The sequence below is a fragment of the Balaenoptera borealis genome (genome assembly GCF_965194805.1).
Source record: "Balaenoptera borealis genome assembly, chromosome: 7".
Lineage (NCBI taxonomy): Eukaryota > Metazoa > Chordata > Mammalia > Artiodactyla > Balaenopteridae > Balaenoptera > Balaenoptera borealis.
This window is the reverse complement of record NC_138864.1, coordinates 20,409,286-20,429,214: the sequence shown is the minus strand read 5'-3', so window position 1 is coordinate 20,429,214 and position 19,929 is coordinate 20,409,286. Positions and strand designations below refer to the sequence as shown.

The following is a 19,929-nucleotide window of genomic DNA, read 5'->3' as shown; positions in this document are numbered from 1 at the left end:
GTGCTATGCGGCTGCTTCCCACTAGCTATCTATTTTACATTTGGTAGTATATATAAGTCTTGGTGCATATACTTTAACATAAATACTACTTGTGACGCATGCTGTGTGAATGTGTTTGGTTCATTCTTTAAACCCTGGCTAGCAGACTATTTAAAATGCTGCAAGTGAAACAGGGCATGAAGCAAGGAATTTTGGATTTTACTGAAATATGTAGGATTAAGTGCTAAGTCCTTTTCCTTTCTAAAGCATCTTTAAAATATGGATATAATTTTTCCTAATTTTTTTCAAGAAATGTTACATTTGTAACAAGGACTAGATGGTCTTTGGCATTCTTAAAGAATATGAATAATGTATAAGCCTAGAGTGGTAAGTAATACATCTGGATAAGCTGTATTATCCAGCTTAAACTGAAAAAGGGATTCTCAGATCTAAATAAAATGTTAATGCCTAAGAGAGAAATAGAATTATTAATACATAAGGGAGAAACAGGATTATTAATATATAAGGGAGAAATAGAATGATAAGGAATGCTGCCTTCTAAAGTAAAAGTGTTGAATATTAGCCTCATGTTGAATATCAGAAAGAATTTTGATGAGAAGAAATTGGAGGAAAAAAAGAAAGGAAATTGGAGAAAGAGTTGAGACAACCGTACCTCTTCCACGATACTTTTCAAGGCAGCAAAACTGGTTGAGCAACTGAAACTATATAGTTGTTAGTTTTTACGGGTATTTAAAAAAAAAAAACACCTTGAAAATAAAATGAATAATGGAAATGTTAGCAATAAGGTAAACCAGGTGTTTGTGGAGGACTTGTGTGCCCAACAATAATTATGAGAGTTTAAATCAATCCCATTTGTATAAGTGAGAAAAATCAATGATTCCATCAAAATCATTTACTTTGTGCATCCATGGCAGAACTCATGGGCAATCGAGATCTCTTCCTCCTGCAATTCTTGGTCTGTCACTTCAACAGAAAAAAAAACTCCACACAGCCTAAAAGTTGTGAGATATTAATATGTTTATTTGGGGACCTTACTGAGGGCTACAGCCCAGGAAACAGCCTCTCAGCTAGCTAGCTCTGAGGGACTGTTCCATGGAGGTAAGGGAGGGGCCAGGATATATAGGAGTTTTTGCTGAAAAAACAAACAAAAATGTAGTCAAACATCAAAAGATTACTGCTAATCACACACACAAAAAAAGATCTCAAGTTAATGATTTTAATGCTTTTCTATGTATGGGGAGATGCAAGAGTCTGGGCTCATTGAAATTATTCCTCTGATATACATCTTAACTATCTAGGGCGGGTATCCTGTTTTTCTCCATCCTGAATTCCCCTCAGGGCGCACCGGTATGGGTGGCACCGTGGCTGCTGGCTTGAGGGCAGGCAACATTCTTTGTTTACTGAAATGGTAGGTAATGTTTTTTTGTCCACACATATTTTCTTAATAATGATGTTATTGAGCCTAGTATATAGAGAAATGTGTATAAAGTTTCCAAGGAAAACTGCTTGACCAACAGATCTGGGTATTCCAGTCCCTTTTTTATGCTCTAAATTTGTAAATTTAAAGTTGCCTAGGAAATCCTGAAGAAGCATGTAACATTTATATAAGGGAAGATGTGATGGTGGATGATATGGAGGTAATTGTCTCCACCTTCAAAATGAAAGGCCACCTGTTAGGTGTTGTTCCCAGATTCTGATTTAACCACAGCTGGGTCTTGCCGTTTTCCAAAAAGATTAAAACGCCACTGCAAAATGTAATACCTGAAATGTTCTGTTAGTACCAATTATAACTGAGTCTTTAAAGTAGACGCATGTATTACTCTAAATTGTGAAACGAGCAGGACCTGTGGGGTACACAACAAAAGCCTTTCCTGTCCCGTTTCTTGTTTGTAGGAAAAGGCTTCAGCCTCCTAGACTTTCCCTGAGTTCCAGAGGGCAGATTCAATGTCACTAATTAGGGAAGTGAGGGAATGGGAAGAAAGAAAAAGCAGTAAAGAAACAACAGTGCAGAGAAGGGACGGGGTCGTGGTTCCTCTTGAAGAGATACACATAACAATCTGGTACATCTCTGAGTTCTTCTACAGGAACTAAGGTCCCCAAGCAGGTGGAGGATGGTAACTTCAGGCTGAGCTCAAGATTCCTGAAGCCCCGCCCTATTACCTCACCACCAACCAACCAGAAGAAAGTCACACCCTGTGCCCTCACCTCAAATTTTGCCTTTAAAAACTCTTCCCTGAAACCCATCGGGGAGTTTGGGGTTTTTTTTTTTTATTTAACACGAGCCCCCCATTCTCTTTGCTTGGCCTGCAGTAAACCTTTTTCTGCTCCAAACTCCGATATGTTTGGCCTCAGTGTGCATCAGGCACTTGGCTTTGGTCACAGTTGGAAAACAAAATGGCTTTTTTCCCTAGGTGCAAGCAGAAGGTTAAGAGTGAGCTGGAAATGGTCTCTGAAAGGACAAAAGCAGCCTTGACTCTTGACTGTAACAACCCAGAAGTGAAACCCTCTATGTTTTCTATTTCACATTAAAAAAAACTTACAAAGTAGAACCCTTGAGTGAGTTTATGAGCAGTAAATATGCCCAGGCAAAATCTTGGATAGAGTTGCTTCTAACTGCTGATTTTCCATCTCTGCCCTAAAACCTACCACAATCCTTGCTGAGGAACAAGAGAGTGAGCCGTGTATCCCTAGAACTGCACTGCATCTTTTAGGCCGAAAGCTGACGTTTAATACAAGTAGAACTCTCTTTACAAAATTGTATTCTTGAAATGTATGTGAATGACATTTTTTAAAGCCAAATAATATCTTAATTATCTTAGGAGAGGTGTTCCCTGTAAAGACATCTTTGGCAAATCTTTTAATTGCTCTTTAAAGCTGAACTGAAATATCTTCCATATTTTTATTACTATAGCACACACTTTGATATGCTATGTAACTTCGAAGGAGTCGGCGTGTATTAATGAGACAAATACTGTCTGCCTTTGTGTGATTGGCACCGTGAGGGAATCAAAATGAATTATAAGATAGTGCTTATACGTGATAAGAAGATGAGATCTGTTCTCAAAAAATAGTGATGAATCTACACAGCAAGTGAAACATACAGCACATGGAAGCTTTTTTAACAGGGTCAACATTCAAAACAACATATGACCTACAGCATAACATATGATACACTATATACTAATAAGAAAATTCATGCTGCTTATTTTCTTTTATTCACCTGTTCGGCAGGTATCTCTTTTTGCCTGGACAAAACGATGCATACGATATGGACCAGACAGAAAGATGTGTAAGAAATATGGAAGAAATAATGTGAATTTGGGGGGAGCTAAATGTAAGCAAAAATGTTAAGTGTAGCACATTTAAATACATATTACTCCTATGACCTTAATTGCTTTTTATCAGAGTTGTCTCTAAAATGAGCTACATCTTACTGGCAACTAAAAGAAAATATCAATACCTAGAGAAAGGCCTAGGATACCAAACAGACAGAAAAGAAAATGTGTGGGAGTTTGTGTTAAACAGTGCAGATACAGGAATTATCTATTCTAGAAAATTTGCAATGAAAGACCTGAGAACTGTCCTTTGAGCAGATGAAAACCGTTATATTTCTGCTTCTTGATTTTATAAAGTGGAAGTGGGATTAAATAGAATTGTTGCAGGACTTTCCTGGCGGTCCAGTGGTTAAGACTTCGCCTTCCAATGCAGGGAGTGCGGGTTCAATCCCTGGTTGGGGAGCTAAGATCCCACATACCTCTTGGCCAATAAACCAAAACATAAAAAAAAAAAAAATGTAACAAATTCAATAAAGACTTTAAAAATGGTCCACATCAAAAAAAAATTTTTTTTAATAGAATTGTTGCCTTCTCTAATACATTTTCAGTAATACTAAATTGCACAACTTACAAAAACTTTTTGAGGGCTGAGGACACCCACGTTTATTTCTCTAGACTTGGCTGTCCTAAACGCCAGACAAATATGTTCAGCTGCTTACAGGAACTGTGTACACAAATTTCCTGCCTGCACAGCAAGCTCATCATCTGAACTTGAACCCATCCTTTCCCCTTCTCCCAGTGCCCATCTCTGTTCTTTCCAACATTCCCTATCTCTGTCAATAGCATTGACAATAGCACTGACACACCACAAATATCCCAGCCAGAAACCCTACCCATCTTAGAAACCCAACAATTCTTCTTTTTAAATTTTTTATTGTGGTAACATTGGTTTATAACATTATATGTTTCATACGTACAACATATTTCTACTTCACAATACACTACAGCGTGCTCACCACCAAAAACTTAGTTTCCATCTGTCACCATACAGTTGATCCCCTTAACCCATTTTTCCCTCCCCCCACTGCGCCCCTTTCCCTCTAGTAACCACTACTCTGTTCTCTGTATCTATGTGTTCCAACAATCCTTGATTCTTCCTCCTAATGGTGATTGCGTTATGTCACCCACATATCAACCACTGAAGAAAGGTCTTGCTTTATAGTCATCTGAGTAAAATCTAAACTTTTAATTGCATCAAAAATTACAAACACAAGAGACATATATTTCTCAGTTCTGAAATGGCCCTCATCATTTAGTTCCCAGGCAATTCCTTACAATTTGAGTTTACCTGAGTACTTTGAACTAAGATAATTATTAAATTAGCTCATTTTATAAAGTATACTAAGATATATGGAAGGATATTTGTAGAAGAGTTTAAATAATCTGCCAAGAAAGATACTACCTGAAAAGTTTGGGCACTTAACTACTTTAGTCCATCTATGTGCTCCATTTTCTAATTTGAGTACTTGATTTGAATGATTTCATTAGCTTTTAACATTTTGAAGAGCGATTTTTTTTTTTTTTTTGGCCGCACCGAGAGGCTTGGGGAAGAGGGAGGGGCGGGGAGTGCGGGGGACTGGAAAGCGGGAGACCCAACCACTGTGCCACCAGGGAATTCCCCCAACAGCAATATTTTCAATATTTAAGCAGTGCCATGTGCTTTACCTCCTACCTTTCTTAGTCCAGCAAAGTAGTCATTGGTGTACCAAATGTGGTGGAATCCAGGGAAATATATTGTTTAATTTCACCCCTAAATAGGATTTATCTAGTTTTTTTTTTTTTAACTAACAAATTAGAACTTGATGTTTCTTTATAAAGACAGAAGTATTTTACAAACTGCTGAAAAGACATTTGGATGTTAGTAGACAACTTCTTGACCTATCTGGGCATAGTTTATGTGTAATATGTGTGTGTGTATATGGTATCTGTCTAATCAAAAGTAGGTGCTATTTAAAGAAACTGATTTTTTAATGTCAGTTTTATCATGGAAGTATCTTATGAACAGATGTTATTTAATATATATATAAAGATTTTATATCTATTATATAAAATATAAACCTCATTTTATATTTTATTATATATAATATATGTGATACAAAAATTATATCTGTTTTAGTGAAAGAGTAGAATTTACATATGTAAAGATTTCTAAGGAGATCTTACTGGTCTTGTACTTTGATCTTTGTTCTGGCTTAGGGCTGGTTTTGTTAGCCATCCAAGGATGAATGATGGTGTTCCTGTTAAATATACATAAGGTACTAATGTAGGCATTTAGTTTCCCAGGAGAGTCAGAAGACAGGACTAATTGTCCACTTAGAGGTATAGAGATTCTAACACTGATATTTAATCAGTTGTGACTGAACTATGAGAATTTTACTCTTCTATTTAATGACTTGGACAAAAACGAGAGTATGTGAAAATATTTTATATCTTTGTATCCTTATCAACTAGCACAGTGGTCAACCAATAGTAGGAACTAAATAAATACTTTTGAATGAATGGATGGAAAAACCTTTACAGGGCTATTAAAAGATAATCATTTCTAATAATGTACAATAGCTTGATCTGTAGGTGAAGTTATTCTTCCCACCTTCTGTAGGTGAAGTTATTCTTCCCATCATCCCATTTATTCCACAAGTAAAAATATCTCCACTAAGGCTTTTAGTAAACGCTTTCAATTAAAAAACCTTTTAAAATAAGTTAAGGTTCAGCCAAAAGTAGATCTCATGGTTTATACAGTGAAGGGGAGAAAGGAGTGGCACCAGCTCTTGAGAGTTCATTTTTGGGGGAGGGAAAGCTTTTTAGTTTCCTGGAGAGCGTTACTCATAAATAGCTCAGATTTTAGTTTTCAGTGATCAGGTGAATTCCATGGATTTTTCTTTCTGTCAAGAAATTAAACACTGGAGTTCATATTTTCAATTTTTCAATTCTGGGGCACAATGACCCTCCACCGTTAAAAAAAGGAAGAAAATAAAAATACACAGAATAGCAGGGCCACATTCGAGTCCTGGGGTCACTCCATTAACCTCTGAATGATAGTAAATACAAATCTTGTCCTTTTTACTCAGGGAAAAATTTAGGCATTTTATTGGTCCTCTGAATTACAAAAAAATGTTTGATTACTATTTGTGAATACAGAAAGTGAATCTTTGATCACATGGTAGGGAGGACTATTCCATAATTTCCCTTTAAGGATTCGAACAGGGACTCCCTAAGAGAATTTGGAAACTTGTTTCAATATGGGAAAGTTATTTTGGATTTCCAGATTTGTTATGTGGGTTTCAGGTAGATTTAAAAATTCAGGAAATGTAGGGGGTTTAAAGGAATAACCAGCTCGGATTTAAGGCTCCTTTCCAAAAGTTTGACTTTATAGATTTCTCACTAATATGTTTCCTGCTCTTAATTTTAAGCATACATATAGTGATCTAAAGACATAAAACCTAAAGCATAGCTTAAATGGCTAAACACTAAAGGTTCAAAGGAAAAAAGGTGAATAATGCCTTTGTAATGGGAATGGTAAAAACATCAATTATAGACTAGGAACTGGACAGCCTTATTTAAAGAGAAGGTAACTATAAAGCCAGAGAAGCCATCCTCCTCGGGTGAGTCAGAGCATCAGTAACTTGAGGAACTCCTAGTGAAAACGAAGTGGGAAGACATTCTTCTTTCATCAATGGGAAGACCTCTGGAGAGGAAAACTGGTTAACAAAAACTCACCAGAGAAATTCAGATAACGATTCACAAATTAAATCAGTTTAAGTCACACATTATACCCCTCTGTATTACCTTAAACAACGAGCAAGCTGGTCAATATGGAAAACATCGCTTTGACTTCCCTTAATTCCAAAGTCAATAGTAATCGCCCCTCGCCCCTCCCGCCCCGAGCTTTGTAAATTCTCCAGACCCCGAGCTTCTCTCTCACAGTTCATCCCCAAGCCTCTCGGGGCCTGGCACGTAGCCGGCATTCAAAAAATCTCGGGTGAACTGAACAGAGTTGGCAGAGAAATCTCAAGCTGCTGTCCCGGGAGGGGCGAGGCCAGGCTCAGGATAAAAGAATGCTAAGTCTTCCCACTGGAGCCCAGCACCACCTTTATTATCCCCACTATGCCTGGGGCCGTGATTTGTGGGTGACTGGGTCCCCCACGAGGCAGCGCTGCTTCCGCTTGTGCAGTCATCTCCTTCCCCTCGCACTAAAACAATACCTTGGCCTCCTGCCAAACTTTGAGCAGCGAGCGACTCTGGCTGTTTATGGCCCGGAATGGGTGCTGCGAGAGGTTTGGGGCGGCTCTCAAGTGCTAGCAGAGGAAGAGAAGAGGCCAAAGCTCTGAAACACTCACTTCCTCCGCCCCCTCCCTTTTGTCCCAGACACCAAAACAAACGAGCTAATACACGTGTCCCTATGACTCTTGTTTACTATCAAGACTGCACTGTGCACGCACTTCTGGGATATGTAGTCCAACCGGTTCCTCCGACGTGCAGTTCCCGAGAGGAACGCAGCTAGGCCGAGACTACTAACCCACAATCCATTTCGCGGGCAAAGTTTGGCTCGGGTCCCGGCAGTCTCGGCAGCAATCCAATCCGAAGCGCTCACCCTAGTGATTGACACGTCGTCTTCTCCACTAAACACAACACAAAAGTCAATACAAGCCCGCCCCCCGAGATGGACCACGGTATCACCCAATGGGAAAGGGAAAGGATCGAATGGCAGTTCCACAGACCAATAAGAGGGCGAAGGAGCTAGGAGGAGGCTCAACCTCCGGGGGTTTGAGGGGAGGGGGAAGACGAAGCTTGAAAGACTTGGTAATGGCGACGGGTTTGGTAAGTAGGAAAGTTTCGGTTGAGGACTAAGAGTGGCGGCGGGAGCATTAACGTGCGCCGGGGAAGCCGGCGTCAGTCGGAGAGGGGTACACGAGTTGCTGGTGGTGTTGTCGCGGGCAGGGCGGCCCGCGCCGGGGCTGCCCGCACTTCGCGGCGGGTTTGTTGTCTTTCTGTTCGGGAAGGGGTGGGGGTGGGGAAGGGAGGGGCAGGATCCCGAGGGTATCGGGCGGCCGGGCGAGCTCGGGTCGACGCTCCTCTTCCTCACGGCGGGGGCAGTTAGCCGTCCGATATCTGCCCGAGGCGAACCCGCCGGACCGGCGCTTCCCGCAAGCTCAGTTGGGCTTCGCGGCGGCGCGGCCCGTGGGCGTCTCGGGGCGGGGGCTGGGAGGCGTAGGCGAGGACGGTGCTCCGGGGGTGGCGTGGTGGGTGGCCGAGCCGGGTGCGGAGATGGGGCGGGCCTGGGCGGGGGAAGGGGGCCGACGCGGCGCCGGGGCTGCCCCGGAAAGTTTGACTTCAACTACTTGCGAGTGGGCGGAGGGTCGAAGGTTGGCCCGGGGTGGGCGGCCGGCCGCGGGTGGGGGACTGCAGTGAGGCACCGCCTCTTTAGGGGCCGAGAGGGGCTCGGGCCGAGCTGGGAAGCTCGCGGAGCCGCTGGGCCCTGGGGCTCATTGTTACGCAGTTCGAATGAATGGGCTCTTTGGCGCCTGCGCGGTGGGGCTGAGCTGAGGGGAAAAACAAGCCTGGAGTCCAGGCTGCGGTCACATGATGGGGGGAGGGGAGGGGAACGCGATGAATGGCGAAAGAGGGTGGGGGATGGACTTGGCGTGAACCGGGAGGCACTGCCTCTGTGTGACCGAGAGCGAGGCTTGGCAGGCGATTCCAGTCTCCGCCGTCCAACCTATACTGCTGCCCCAGGCAGATTAAAACAAAACAAAAAATCCAGGCGAAATCGACAGTCGGGGCCCGGTTTTTGTAGCTGCTTCTAACGCTGCACGCTGTCTAGGGGATTTCACTCTCCGCGGTGCGTTCTACACCATGTAGAGTTCGTTCTAAAGGAGTTTTCAGCAAGAATTTTTTGTAAAAGGAGCTCTGACTGCAGGGAGATACTCAAAGACTCTTTAGCTCTGGGAGCCAGTGATGCTAAGAAGGGAGGAGGGTAAAAGGGAGTTGTGGAGTCCTCCCAACAATTTCGACTAAGCGCTTTAGATTTATTTCCCTCTAACTAGCAATAACAGGTGATTCCCAGCAGTGGTTTTGAAATTAAAGTTACCTTTTGAGAATTAAAATAATTTTAACATTTGTAAATACTTTTCTATTGTTTAGCTACTGATAATCATCTACATTTGTGATGTACTTCTAGTTCTTTCAGTCTTTGCTTTTTGTTATTGTTTTTGATGTTTTCTGCTTTAGCTTGCTAACGGGAGTGTTAGGGTCAACTGTTGAGTTTCCATGATTAAACTACTTAGTTCTTGCTGAGCAGGTAATTGTTGACAAAGTTTTAAGAAAGTTTGAATTATATTCAAAAGAATTAAATACACTCATTAAGTTTTTGAGCTACTTTATACTTTTGAGGAAGCCATTTAGCCACTTTATAGCAAAGTACTTTAAAACAATAGTTTTTGTTTATTCGAACTTAATATATTATTTATAGAATGAAATTTTGATTTCACTTTCTAGTTTCCATTTTATTTAGTTTCATAAGCCCCATTACCTTTTTTAGCCTGGAAAACTCTTCCCCCTTGTTCACTTCTCGAACTTCTACTGCATACGTTATTTTAAAAGTTAGCTTCTCCCGGGATTTCCCACGATTTCCCATGTTTCACAGTGCCTGCTTCTCAGACTTCAAACATGGTACTGTCGCTTTAAGAGTTGTCTCCTCCACTGTATTTTAATTTCTTTGGACGTTTTCCTCACTATCCAAATGCTCCGTGATGAAGGCAAACGGACTTTATGAATGAATAAACTGCTAGACCTTGAAGGCCCTTGAGGGAGAATTGCTAGCTGGTCTGCTGTATTTCTGTTTGAAATGAAAATATTAGTACTTTTTTTTGCCATAAATTATGATAAGTTACTACCATGTTAATGAGACAATACCAGGTATTTTACATGTATTATGTTTTGAGTATGAAGGTGAACATTTATCTAGAATGAGAAAATAAATCACAACAAATTAATTTTATTAAGCTGACAAATACCTTTGTATATCACAAAATTCAGGAAAATGATATTCTTTATTAACAATGATATTCTTGTATATTCTTGTTTATGCCTGACCCATCAATAATAGTCATATACCTTCATATTTTGATCTGCATTTACTTTTGTATTTCATATCATAGTTTACACTGTCATTTTCTATAGACAGAATAGGAAAATAATTTTCTTCTCTAATATAGTTGATTGAATTTTTAGAAGTTATTGTTAGTAGTTTAGAAAAGCTTTTTCCACAAGTTGTTATACATAATGTGAAATTTTTTACGGTTACAATCAAGTTTGGGAAAATAAATTTCATATATGAATTCTTTCATATATGATTTAAAGGTTTTTTCATACAGTGACTCATCTTAAGTACTATGTGAATTGACAGTACTCTTTAACAGGTTTGTGGATAGCTTGTAGTGGTGTATTAGGGGTTTCTGTTATCTTCATCAATTTCAGTATTTTGTGTCAAGTCAGCACAAAATAAGAGCTTATATAGATGTATTTGGCACTGGGCAACTGATAGGTAGGAGAATGCTTTGGAACCAGGTAAGGGTGTGATGTATAGTGTCTTATATACTTCCAATAACTATGAAAGGTAGACAGGTGCTGGTCCCATTTAGGAAGAAGAAAACTGAGGCATAGAAGTTAAACTGTTCAGAGTCATATAGATGGTAAGTGATATTCTACAGTAATATATTTTATGGAAAGAATACCACCCACTGTTGGGGTGTGGATTTTTTTTTTTTTTTTTTTTTAACCTCAGCACTGTGGCAAACTAGAGTTGTAGAAACATTTCTCTAAAATCTTTTGTTTGAAGTTTCATTGAAAATATTCTAAAAGAACTACATTAAGGCCTTCAACTGCTTTTGGTGTAGAAAGTTATGTTTAATATAGTTTGTTATGGAGGCTTATTTTAGCTTGGAATTATGTAATCCATTTTAAATACCACTTCAATTCCTCATGTTAGAGTTATAAAGTAATTGCAGATTACTGTCTCTTCACGTTCTCCCCACAAACAGTTTGAGCTTGATATAGAAGTTCTTCAGGATTAGGGGAGGGCATGTAGAAGATCCTTTCCTTGATGTCCATAATGAGGATGGAAAGATAAGGAGTCAGGGAAGAATTGGCACTTGAAAGTAGTTGAAGTTAGAATGTCTAACTTATGTTGGTCTATCCCTTTTGTCCTTTTTCTCAGTTTCTTTTTTTTTTTTTTTTTTGAAGAGAAAATGGTCCCATTCAGTCATTAGAGCCGTGTTTTTCTCATCCAGAGTATTATTATGATGTATATATTTTTTCTTGGCCGTGCTGCACGGCATGCGGGATCGTAGTTCCCTGACCCAGGGATCAAACCTGTGCCCCCTGCAGTGGGAGTGCAGAATCTTAACCACTGGACCTCCAGGGAAGTCCTTCCTCATCCAGAATAATACTTTGTTCAGAGCTATTTTGAAGTTTATACAAAATTAGATGAAGTATGTGGAAATGCTTGGCACATAGTAGGCATTTAGTAAAACCTAATTTCCTTCTTTTTCATTCAGTGAGACTTGGCTGTTTTTAAGCATCTCTTCCTCTCCTCTTCCTAAGATTTTGTGGATATTTACTTCTGAAAGTTTGCAAAACAAATGCAGTAGGGCCTTCTCATCCCCACCCAATAAAATACAAATTTGTAATATTGAACATGACATTTCAAACTACAACTGCTGGAGAATTTTACTCTTCCTTTTTGAGAATTCACAGATCTAGTGAAGAGTTGATGTGTCCAGAGTTAACTAAAACACAAGATGAGCTATGTCCAATCCTGTAATACCAAAGTGGTATACAAAAGCATGAATGAACAATAGCATTAGCTCTACCAGGAGAAATTTGAAAGAGAGGCTTGTTTATCATAATGAATATCTAATTGGTGTAATGTATGTGGGGAGTTATTTTTGAGTACGGACTCTTCTGGTGTTCTTTTACGGTATCAGAGGCCTTGTTTCCCCCAAATACTATAGTTTGACAGAAAACTGAGAGACAAAAAACTTACGTGTGTGTATGGGCTTGAATTTTGGTTTCATGTATTTTATTTAATTCTCACAACAGCCCTGTGAGATAAGTAGAGGTACCTTGAGATTAAGCGACCTGCCCCAGGTTACCTGGCTAGCAGGTGAATTTCAAGTCTGTTGACTTGAAGTCTAGGCTCCCGTTTACTGTACAGGAGGTTTACAGAAGGAAAACCTCCACTATCTCAAGACCAAACTTTTGATAGCCTTGAGCAATGAGAGGTGAAAACACACAGAACTCAAGTTCAACAAATATTTATTTGGTCCCTTTTGTTATTTGCTTTGAAACTAAAATGGTTTTTTCCAACTTCATTTAAAGAGTATTGTGATGGGATGTTGGTAGATTACTAAGACAGAGTGCTGAAGAAATGCTAGAAGTTGCAAGGAGATATGAGTGCAGAGTGAATGGTGACTGGGCACCCGGGACCTGCTGAGGGGGAGAGCAAACCTAGCTGGGCAGAATGAGAAACCAAAGGGCCCTGCAGAGGGAGGGGAGGACACCACAAACTAACTGCAGCTCTGCTTCCTACCCGTAAGGAGAGCTCTGAGAAGAGGTATATATGTATAGCGCAACTCTGAATTTCATAATAAAGGGGAAAAGTGAGAAATTTTTCAAGTTTAAGATTGCAACTTGGGCTGACTTATGCTGATCACATCTGTATATGAGGCATGTACAGATGTTCATTTGGAGTTTGAATCATTAAGTCAGGATAAATTGTGTTCTCTGTACTTAAGATGTTGAAAAGTTTTCTGTGGAAAGAGTTAAAATCTGCTATCTAAACTTAATATTGGCTGTTCCAAGAACTTACACAGAATAACTAGCTCCTCTCACGTTTGGGGCATTACTAAACAAGGAGTCTGCACTGATACTACCAATTACCGTTTCTTTCATGAGGACTTTCTGGCCACACCGCAGGGCATGCGGGATCTTCCCAACCAGGAATTGAACCCGGACCCCATGCAGTGGAAGCTCAGAATCTTAACCACTGGACCACCAGGGAAGCCCCTCATAAGGACTCTCAAAGGAGGCTGGGAGCGAGTGGCATAGACAGAAATTGGGAATGTGAATATACTCTACTCTTAATACACTCTCCCTTAAATATTTGTTTTAGATGTTCCTGCATACTCATGTCGTGTTTCAGTATGGTTTTTTAAGTAGACTCAAAAAAATGTTTAAAGTGTGGTTCTGATCATGTTAGACCTCTGTTCAAAAGTATGCAGTGGTTCCCATTGTCTGCTAGTTGCTAATAATAATACTGGCCAGTCTACATTGAGAGTTTGCTCTGTTAGGCACTATTGTAAGCTTTTGACATTTATGAGTTCACTGAGTCTTTACAACAACCTATACAGATGCTTTTATTATTTACATATTACAAACAGGTCATAAAGATTTTAAATAAATTGTCCAGGGCACATAGCTGGCAAGTAGCAAATATAAACTCAGTAGTCTAATTTCAAAGTCCTTATCCTTGTCTACAAAAAACAAACCAACTAACCAGTTTTCCTAAATTAGGATTGAAGATTCTCATCCCAGTCTACCTTTCCAGCCTTAGTATTGATGGATGACCAGGAGACACACAGGCCATCCTGCCTCCTGGCTTCTATGTTCTTCTGATTTCATCCAGTACTTTGCTAACTCTGTGAGTTTGCTCATGTGAGTTTCTCTCATTGGGAGCCTCCCATCCTTTCTTTTTACCTGTTTATAGCCAAGCCGTGGCTCTGTAGAACTATGGTCATTTGCTTATATCTTTCCACTTAAGTGAAGATTCCTTGAGATTCATGATCAACTGTTCATCAATGCATCTAGTATAGTGCCTTGTACATAATATGTATTAAATAAATGAATATATATATACACATACACATATATTTAGATAAAAAGGAATGTGGCAATCATTTTTAGCCTGCTGGTTCTCACAACGCACCAGGGGTTCTTTTGAAAGAAAACAAGTAAAAACCAGTGCACCAGGGTTGTACCCCAGACCAAATAAACCACATGCTTCGGAAGGAAGGTGGGGCCTGGGCCTCACTGGTTTGAAGCAGGCGTGGTTCTGTGTGCCACCAGGGTCGAGAATCTCAGATCAAGCTAAGTTTGCTTGGCTTTTGCAATGAGAAGGTGGAGGCTCAGCATCAGGATTTGGCGACTTGCGCTTGAGAAGTCGATTTGTGTTACTACAGCTCCTGTAGCCAGCAATTTTGTAGGAAATTATTTGTTATACCCTAGCAGATTTGCTGTAACTATATCATAAGAGTGTGATTAATCACTACATAATAGCTTGTTCCTACTGGAAAAGTGTTCATTTGTTGGGAATGCTTCAGACATCTTTTAGATAAACTGTTATTTGCTTAAGGTAGTGGTATGGTCTGTGACCTTTTATTGAGATGTGTTGGATAATTTGTCAGATTTCCCAGGGAGGAAATTACCGAAGCTGAATAGCTAGTTGTCTGGTCTCCTGTTGTTAACTGTTTTCAATAACTGTTCTGTTTAGAACATAAAGTGCCCATAGTATGCATAATATTGCCCTATGTCAGTCTAGGGATAAAAAACTTTTTTTTTTTTAAGTCATTTTACATTTTTTTTTTTACTCACTTTGTTTCATTTCATCCTCACAACTGCTCCAGGAAGAAAAGAGCGGGAGTCATTAGCCCTGTTTTCAGATGGAGATATTGAAGCTCAGTCACTTTAGGTCATAGATTTAGTAAGTGATTAAGCTGGTATCAAACGTATGTTTCCTTCCACCTACCCCAGTGCCCTTTTCACTACTCCGTACTACATCTCACAGTCGGTATTGTGTAAGGCTCTAAGTGCCCAAGAAATGGGTAATATTTGAGGAGTACAGGCAGAAAGCATCTGAAATAAAATATTAGAAATAAAGTAAGGCAGTGGGCAGTTTGGCTGTATGTGTCAAAAGCCTTAAGAAGATGTTTAATTGCCATCCAACTGCTAATCTGTCTCTGGGAATCTAAAGAAATAACCAGATATAAGCAAATACTTAAAAAAAAAAGAATGTAAATTCACTGTTATTTAGAAGATTGGAAAAACTGGGAACACGTTTAGCAATAGGAGGGATAAATAAATTTTGGTACATCCTGATGATATATATTATTTAACTATTTAAAATAGATCTTTGAAAAAATTAGTGACAGGAAAATGCTTATGAACTTAAGGAAAAGGTCTCAACTATTAATATATATAGTATGAAGTATGAAGAAAAATAAATGATTTTATTTAGGTAAAACGTAGGTCTGTGCATGAAAAAGAGATTGGATTGTAAGATAATACATCAAAATGTCATAGTATCTAACTCGGGTTGGTGGGGTTAGAAATAATTATTACAGGGGCTTCCCTGGTGGCGCAGTGGTTAAGAATCTGCCTGCCAATGCAGGGGACACAGGTTCGAGCCCTGGTCTGGGAAGATCCCACATGCCACAGAGCAGCTAAGTCCGTGTGCCACAACTACCGAAGCCTGCGTGCCTAGAGCCTGTGCTCCGCAACAAGAGAAGCCACCACAATGAGAAGCCCGCTCGCTGCAACTAGAGAAAGCCCACGCTCAGCAACGAAGAACCAATGCAGCCATAAATAAATAAATAATAAATAAATAAAATTTTTAAAAGAGAGATAATTATTATATTCCTTTTTTTTTTTAAGAAAAGCTTTTTTCATTTTTTTTCCACAGTGGTCATATATTTTATAGTCAGGATAACATTTCATAATTTAAAAGTTCATGGGGAAATGCCTTCGTAGAAAAAAATGTGTCAGTGTTTGTCGGTGATTATGACATGGCTTAGAAAGCTCTGGTATAAATGTCTTTTCACTGCATTTTTTGATCAGCCTGGGCTAGGGTACCTGACTTCTACGGTACTTTTTTTTTTCTTTTGGTCACACCATGGGATCTTAGTTCTCTGACCAGGGATCGAACTCGGGCCTCGGCTAACCCCGGTAGTAGTTAGCGCCATGTCCAAACCACTCGACTGCCAGGGAGTTCCCGACTTTTGGTGACTTTTAACAGCAGTATATTCTGTTTTATTTTGAGAAAAAAAAACTATATATGTATTTCATATTAACTCATTAGAACTTTTTAAAAATGAGATTTGGAGTAGAGCCTGAGAAATCAGGAAATCTTGCTGCTTCTGTCACCCATGTTAAATAACTAATTTGATCATCGTCCAAAGGCAAGAGTGTAAAAGGTATAACCACATTTTATATTATTCATCTTTGTAAAAATTGTAGCCGATTCAGAAGGTCAGGTATCTTTTTAGTATGGTTAGGTCCCAAATTCTCATTAAGAAAACATTTTTATTTTTATAAGAAGTATATAGTATATGGCCATTTTAAGAAACTCTTTTCTATTTTATTTTTTTGTCTGTTTTGTTTTTTGTGTTTCCTTTTGGCCCTGCCACGTGGCATGAGGGATTTTAGTTCCCTGGCCAGGGATCGAACCCACGACCACTGCACTGGAAAGCCCAGAGTCTTAACCACTGGACTGCCGGGGAAGTCCCAAGAAACTCTTTTTAAAATATTTGTTAGAGACTGTAATTTTAAGTTTGTTAAACTTGTTCACTTTCAGAAGATGAGAAAACAAAATAATGAACACAGTTGATAAATACTAGAGAAATTAAAATAGAATCTTCCAAAAAATGTGCAAAATAGAATAGACCTTCAGTCATCCATGTCTAAAGGTTTTGAGGGGGATACAGATAGCAATGTGTGATTAAAGATACAACATTGTGATGTCTCTGATTGATTTTATACTTACATTATTTCCAAATCACATGACTTGACATTTTTCTCTTATATTATTTTTAAGTCGGAGCACCATAACATGGTGTGGGAAGTGAAGACAAATCAGGTGCCTAATGCAGTACAGAAACTCCTGCTAGTAATGGACAAGAGAGCTTCAGGAATGAATGACTCATTGGAGTTGCTGCAGTGTAATGAAAATTTGCCATCCTCACCTGGATACAACTCTTGTGATGAGCACATGGAGCTTGGTAAACAAAATTAAGTTTTTAGGAAGCTCACTGAGATTCAGATTAATTTTCATGTTTAGCTAGCTTTTCCACCTACCTTGAACTGATAAAAAGTATGTCAAGTTTTTGTACATTAGGAGTTTTCAGTGTTCTCTTATTATTGCTTGTGAGGTATTACTTAAAACCAACCTAACTTGGGGCTATTTTTGGTTATCATAGAGACTCATTTACAAATTTTCAAACTAAACTGCCTTTGTGGATAAAGATGAGCCTTTGACCACCTTATGAAAACCTTGCTGTGTGGCTTTTCAAAAGATGTTACTTTTGAAATATCCATGTGAGCTCAGCAAATTATGCTGGCCACTATTCACGCCTGGTTTGTTGGTATGATGGGGAAATTACAGTGGACCCTTGAAATTTGAGGATCTGACATTTGTGATTATCACTGCTGCTGAGCTACTCCAAAGATACGTGATCTGTAGAAGTGTGTAGGTTTGCTGAGGTATGACTTTGAATTGTATTGCTTTGAGGTCGCTGTTGAAGACAGTGAACAGGTGATGAGTGATCTTGGCTTGCTGCCCACTTTTCATCTTGGCTTTGTCCCCATTTAATGTGCATTTTTCTCTGATGTTCCCAAAAACCTGAGATGTGAGTGTCCTCATTTTATAAATGATGAAGTAGAGGAGGTTATATGCTGGAGTCTTCTTCGGGAATTTGGAGATCTTAAAGGTGTTGGGACATAACCTGTTTGAATGCTGAGAGATTGCTGGGCCCGAATATTCATTGAGGAGTGGTTACTATTGAGCAAGAAGCCCCAGTTCAATCAGGTAGTTGATTCCTCCATTGTCACACTTTAGGTTTCAGGAGGAAATCAGGAACCTAGGGCTCAGGGGGTTGAAAACTTGTACCACCCCTCATGACTTCAGTTTAAAAGTAGTTTCCTTAACTTGAAAGACAGAAATGAACCCTTTACAGTAAATAAAGATAGTCAAAGAACAGTGTTGGCAGTGAGGGAAGGGAAACAGCTCCACCACCATGAGAATTACAGAGTGGAATTATCATAAGTTGGTGTGATATTTTAGCTGCTCTGTGAAGGGGGGGATACCTTCTAGTCACTTTTATGAATGGATGTCTTGAATCAGTACTTGTAAGACATTTCTGTTTTAGTGAGCTATTCTGGGATATTCCCCTGAATAGGAATTAGGAGTATGTACTTTTATAGTGACAGTTCAGGAGAACTCTCAACACTAGAAGAGTTTCTTGACTTACATATTGAAGAGACCCAGTGGATCTGTAGAGTTTGTAGGTATGTGTTTCAAAGAGGGTTGTTTTGGTTGTTGTTTCTCTTTTTCTTTTTTAAGGCCTGCAAGACGCTTTTTCTCCCCTCCTTTTTTTTTCTTTTTTTTAATTCAATTTTTTAGAATTCAGTCTATCTTACAGTGTTCATAGCCTTGGCATGTACATGAGTGGTCCTTGGGTACTATTTCTAGTTTTCTTTCTTGGGTAGCTGAGAGTCCGTCATGAACTACCTTTCAGGAACACACTTTCTGGAAAAAATAATGAATATTACTGAGTTCAGACTTTCTCATTAAAAAGAAATAATTTAGCATAGATAAAGTCTAACAAGTAGTACCTGAAAATATATAATATGATCTAGGTTTCATCTTTGAAAATTGTTGTTTTCATTTATTGCAGTAATCTTGTTGAACAGGTTCAAGTGTGTGAACAATAAGTACATCTGTGTACCCATAAAACGCCTTTTTCCTCATTAACATGTTAACATAAAAATGTCTCAGTGGTATATGGATTATTCCCAGGTGAGCTATAAAAAACTGGGGGGAAAAGTCAGAAAACACAAACAAAACAGTTGGTGAACAGTTGTGGTAGTTACATGGTTTGAGTAGTGAAGTCATTAATCCATTTACATGCGCTAGGTTTACTTTTCTGTCAGACTCTGTTGGCGCTTAAATGTATAAGGTGTCATTTTTTTTTTTTTTCAGTTGAAACTTGTTTTCATTCAAGAAAACATTTTGAGTTTATACTTTTCCTCTCACAAAATTAATTAGCTAAATTTGAGGACCTCTCTTCCAACTGTGATTGTAGAATTGTTCCCTGTATTAGTAATTTCCTTCTTATAATCTTGAGTGTGCTTATTTGCAGATGATCTTCCTGAACTTCAGGCTGTTCAGAGTGATCCTGCTCAATCTGCCATATACCAGCTAAGTTCAGATGTGTCACATCAAGAATATCCAAGACCTTCTTGGAACCAAAATACCTCAGAAATATCAGAAAACACTTACCGTGAAAATGAGGTGGATTGGCTAACAGAATTAGCAAATATCGCCACCAGCCCACAAAGCCCACTTATGCAGTGCTCATTTTACAACAGGTGGGAACGTTGGCTGTATTTTAATTGAAAACTTTTATCATTACAAAATGCTTTTTTTTTCTAGTTTTAAAAGTAATAATGCTGTTGACCATCTCATGAGTGGTTTATCAAAGTCATTAGAATTAAGCTCTTTGTCTTAAAATAATCAAAGAGCTGTTTCACCCAATGTCATGAT

General features: G+C 39.2%; 1 protein-coding gene across 4 annotated transcripts in view; it reads left to right on the top strand.

Annotated features, from left to right (window-relative positions):
- Window positions 1-8,075: 8,075 nt before the first annotated feature.
- Window positions 8,076-19,929, top strand: part of HBP1 (HMG-box transcription factor 1) — a 31,538-nt gene continuing 19,684 nt past the window's right edge. Inside the window, exons 1-3 of one of the 4 annotated variants that reach the window (XM_082399834.1) lie at window positions 8,076-8,153; window positions 17,203-17,386; window positions 19,526-19,754. In XM_082399834.1, coding sequence (XP_082255960.1) covers window positions 8,139-8,153; window positions 17,203-17,386; window positions 19,526-19,754 — 428 coding nt within the window. In that variant the 5' untranslated portion in view covers window positions 8,076-8,138. Of the gene's footprint in view, window positions 8,154-8,286; window positions 8,311-13,916; window positions 14,035-15,016; window positions 15,094-17,202; window positions 17,387-19,525; window positions 19,755-19,929 lie in introns of those variants that run through there. The other 3 variants (XM_082399837.1, XM_082399835.1, XM_082399836.1) reach the window with 3 other exon arrangements.